A 1,906-nucleotide genomic window follows, 5' to 3' on the forward strand; every position below is an offset into this window, starting at 1 on the left:
CGGGGCCCCCCTGGTGGCTGGCACGGCTGGGGGTGGCGGGCTGCTGGTCCTCGCCCTGGCGCTAGCCTTAGCTCTCCCTGGAAGTCTGGACACGGGGCTGGAGGAGGGCCTGGGCGCTGCCATGGCTCACTACAAGGACACGGAGGTGCCTGGGCACTGCCACGCCAAGCGGCTGTTGGATGAGCTGCAGCTGAGGCACCACTGCTGCGGGCGCCATGGGTTCAAGGATTGGTTTGGGGTCCAGTGGGTCAGCAGCCGGTACCTGGACCCCAATGACCAGGATGTGGTTGAGTGAGTGACCTGCTTCTCTCCTCCTCCCACTCCTCCTCCATCCTTTAAAACCCCACCTCACCCAGCCGGGCAACAAATAGAGCTTAGTGACTGAGGGGATGGGTGACAGCTCCGCCATCTGTTACTGTGTGGCCCAGGGCAGCTACCGAACGTCTCTGAGCCCGTGTCCTCATCGATAGAATGGAGGTGATGACAGCATGTCTCACAGAACTGCTGTGGAGACAGATGAACTGTGCTGTGCCTGCCTGGCACACAGGAAAGCAGTTAGAAATGTCTCCTCTCATTGTCCCGTCTCAACTGTGCCTGCAGCCTCTCTCTTCCCCAGGCCGCTGGCTCCAGACACCCAACCCCGCCCCTCCCTTCCCTTCGCAGCCGCATCCAGAGCAATGTGGAAGGCCTGTATCTGACTGACGGAGTCCCTTTTTCCTGCTGCAACCCCCACTCACCCAGGCCTTGCCTGCAAGACCGGCTCTCAGATCCCCACGCCCACCCCCTCTTCGATCCCCGTCAGCCCAACCTAAACCTCTGGGCTCAAGGATGCCACGGGGTGCTGCTGGGGCACCTGCAGGGGCTGGCGAGCACACTGGGCAGCCTGCTGGCTGTCACCTTCCTGCTGCAGGTGAGTCAGCAGTGTCTGAGGCCTCCCTCCACCTGGACTCACTGCCCCCAACCCGGGGCCCTGGACCCGCTGACCCGCACCGACCTCTTCCCCTTGCTCTCCCCAGACACCGGTGCTCCTGGGCCTGCGGTACCTGCAGACGGCACTGGAGGGGCTTGGAGGAGTCATCGATGGGGCAGGGGAGACCCGGGGCTATCTCCTGCCCGGGGGGCTGAGACACAGGCTGAGAACAGCCTGGCTGCAGGGAGGGGCTGCCCACAGGCCAGCACCCGGGGAGGCCCCTCCAGAAGAGGCACCGCCTGGGGAGGATCCACCTGAGGCCTAGTGGCCTGGAGCTGGGGCTGGGGGTCGGGCAGAGGGAGAAGAGGTGGAGAAGCAGGAAACCTCACAACTCTTTTGCCAAGGCCCCTGGTGGGGAAGTTGTGTGTGTGTGTGTGGGGGGGGGGGCGGGTCCCTGGGATTAGAGCGTTTAAGAATAACTAGCAAGCTGGACGGGGTAGGAGAAAAAACGAGGGGTCCGAGGGCCTAGCCCCTGTGGCCAGAAACAGAAATCCCAGGAGGTGGGCAAGCCGCATGGGCAGCTGCTTCCCTGCCGACTCAAGGAGCTTCCGGACTGAAGCCGCTGGTCTCCTCCTCAGGGCGTGGGTCCCTGAGAGAATGGCTTTCTGTCTGAGAGAGAAGCCAGGAGGCCAACGTTTTGACCCCGGTGAGAATCAGAACGCAAGAAACAGACTAATAAAACGAAAATGAGAGGCCCCTCCAGGTTGAGATTTTTTTATTCTGGAGGTAGGAGGGGTCAGCATGCTCAGGTGGGGAGGGTCCAGCCCAGCTCCTCCAGCCCCCCGGCCCCCCGTGCATGCCCAGCCCCAATAAGTTACCCAGTTACTCAGCTGCCCTCCCTCCTGAGTCTGTCTGTCCTGCTCCGCCCCAGACAGGGCTGACCCGGCTCAATACAAGGGCTGCTTGTCCCCAGCTGTGGGCAGTGCCACATGGCAG

At 62.7% G+C, this 1,906-nt stretch overlaps 1 protein-coding gene across 1 annotated transcript in view; it reads left to right on the forward strand.

The window, feature by feature from the left end:
• Positions 1 to 1,672, forward strand: part of ROM1 (retinal outer segment membrane protein 1) — a 2,020-nt gene extending 348 nt beyond the window's left edge. Inside the window, exons 2-4 of the mRNA XM_015569816.1 lie at positions 2 to 291; positions 664 to 910; positions 1,017 to 1,672. Of these exons, the coding sequence (XP_015425302.1) occupies positions 2 to 291; positions 664 to 910; positions 1,017 to 1,235 (756 nt within the window). The 3' untranslated portion in view covers positions 1,236 to 1,672. The remainder of the gene's footprint in view (position 1; positions 292 to 663; positions 911 to 1,016) is intronic.
• Positions 1,673 to 1,906: the final 234 nt, after the last annotated feature.

This window comes from Myotis davidii, unplaced genomic scaffold (assembly GCF_000327345.1).
Source record: "Myotis davidii unplaced genomic scaffold, ASM32734v1 scaffold826, whole genome shotgun sequence".
NCBI lineage: Eukaryota > Metazoa > Chordata > Mammalia > Chiroptera > Vespertilionidae > Myotis > Myotis davidii.